At 44.9% G+C, this 1,832-nt stretch overlaps 1 protein-coding gene across 1 annotated transcript; it reads right to left on the reverse strand.

Annotated features, from left to right (window-relative positions):
• Nucleotides 1–829: 829 nt before the first annotated feature.
• LOC136844126 (uncharacterized) lies at nucleotides 830–1,423 on the reverse strand. Its single transcript, XM_067113139.1, has one exon. The coding sequence runs from the start codon at nucleotides 1,421–1,423 to the stop codon at nucleotides 830–832; it is 594 nt and encodes a 197-aa protein (XP_066969240.1).
• Nucleotides 1,424–1,832: the final 409 nt, after the last annotated feature.

Below are 1,832 nucleotides of genomic sequence, written 5' to 3' on the forward strand. Positions count from 1 at the left end.
TAGTTATTGTTATTGCAAAAAGAAACTAACATCAACAGGAGATATGGACATGTGACTGTAGAAAGAAGTTCCCTTTTCTTCAAACAAAATGTGTCGACTGACAAGAGCAATATTCGGCTGTATAAATCGTCAAGAAAAAAGTGACCTAGTTGATTTTCACGGAAATGACCAGATAAACCACTCACTAGAAAATAGACAGATGATAATGTAGCAAAGGCATGAGTAAGGGGCTGCATCTACAAACTTACTAATTTATTCAAGACAACAAACAGACAGGTCAAGAGCTCTGGCGAGCGGACACTTAGTGCCTGGCACGAGGTGAACAAAATAGAGATTAACATACATTCAATTGTTTGTCGGAGAATGGAAAATGGTGCATAATTCTATATACAAGTTACTGACAGAGTTCTCATAAATATAGCTGGAAAGCTGACATTCTACTACTTCTAGTAAGAATGATATATTTGATGTGACATGAATATGGACAATAGTAAACATTAAAAAGAGTGTATGCTGTTGGCTGTGTTTCTTATACAACTATGCACAGTGTGCATGCCAGGAGATGTTTGCTGTTAGGAGTGGATGCCCTCAGGGTATGAGTTCAGGCGACCAGGTAAGATGGACGATCATGTAGGTTGTCCATGTGGGACCCAACAGGACTCACCCCCTTGGAGAGGCCTATGGTTGTAGGTTGGTGTCTGGGAGGAATACTGATTTAAGTCAATCGATGGAAACCCGGAGGTTTTTGCCATCAACTGTCATCTAGTAGGCTTTGTCTCTTCGTTGGATGACCCAGTATGGTACCGAGTAGGCTGGGGAAAGGAGGCCTCTATGTGCGTCCACTCGTATGAACACATTTCATGTTCTGCAGCTCGTTGGGAATGTACACTTTTTTGGCCATGTTGTACGTCATCTTGGCCGGCATTATCCGTTCCAATGCTTTACAGATGTTGGATGGGGATGTCAGGCTTGTTGGGTGTTGAAAAATGTCTGCCAGCAATGCTATTGCTTGTCCGTACAGGGCTTCTGCTGGAGATGCGTTGAATGCTGAGTGTGTTGATGTTCTCAGGTCTGGTAGGACCCAAGGTAACTCTTCTCTCCAGCTCCTGCCTTGACATCTGGCGGTGAGAGATGCTTTCAAAGATCGATGTATCCTTTTGATGATGCCATTGGCTTCTGGGTTGTAGGTCATTGTGTGCACTATTTTTGTCCCCAAACTGTCTGCAAGGGTGTGCCATAAACTGTATTGAAGTTGGCCCCCCCAATCACTTGTGATGACTTGTGGGACTTCATGTCTGCTAACCCATCCTATGAGAGCTTTCACACAACCCTCTGCCGTCTGTTGCCGTATTGGCATTTCTTTTGGCTCATGGTATCTGGTGAACAGGTATCTGTATCCCTCGGAGGGAGGTAGAGGGCCCATTATGTTGACATGGATGTGGGCGAGACGGCAGTGTGTTGTATGGAAAACTCCTATTCAGCTCTCTATGTGCCTCGTTACTTTTGACATCTGACACAGAGGGCATTCTCTCATCCACCTTTTGATATTGTTTTTCATTCTCCACCAGATGTACCATTCTGCTACAATTCAGCCGGCTGTGCGACCTGAAGGGTGGGACATGTTGTGGGTGAGGTTGAAAGACTTTCTTCTGAGACCTGCTGACAGGTAGGGACGAGGGTGTGAGGTGCAAGTTTTGCAGGTGATGTTCGTCTCTCCATTTTTGATAGATATGTCACTTCATGTGAGGGCGGGGTTGTCCCACTTTAGTTGTTGTAGGTCCATGTCATCTTTTTGCACCTCTGCTATTTCGGGATAGGTTATCCCGATCTGG

Source organism: Macrobrachium rosenbergii, chromosome 12 (genome assembly GCF_040412425.1).
Source record: "Macrobrachium rosenbergii isolate ZJJX-2024 chromosome 12, ASM4041242v1, whole genome shotgun sequence".
NCBI lineage: Eukaryota > Metazoa > Arthropoda > Malacostraca > Decapoda > Palaemonidae > Macrobrachium > Macrobrachium rosenbergii.

Bases quoted from the DNA above. Each gene is read 5' to 3' on its own strand.
- LOC136844126 (XM_067113139.1), bottom strand. From the start codon at position 1,423: ATGGGCCCTCTACCTCCCTCCGAGGGATACAGATACCTGTTCACCAGA.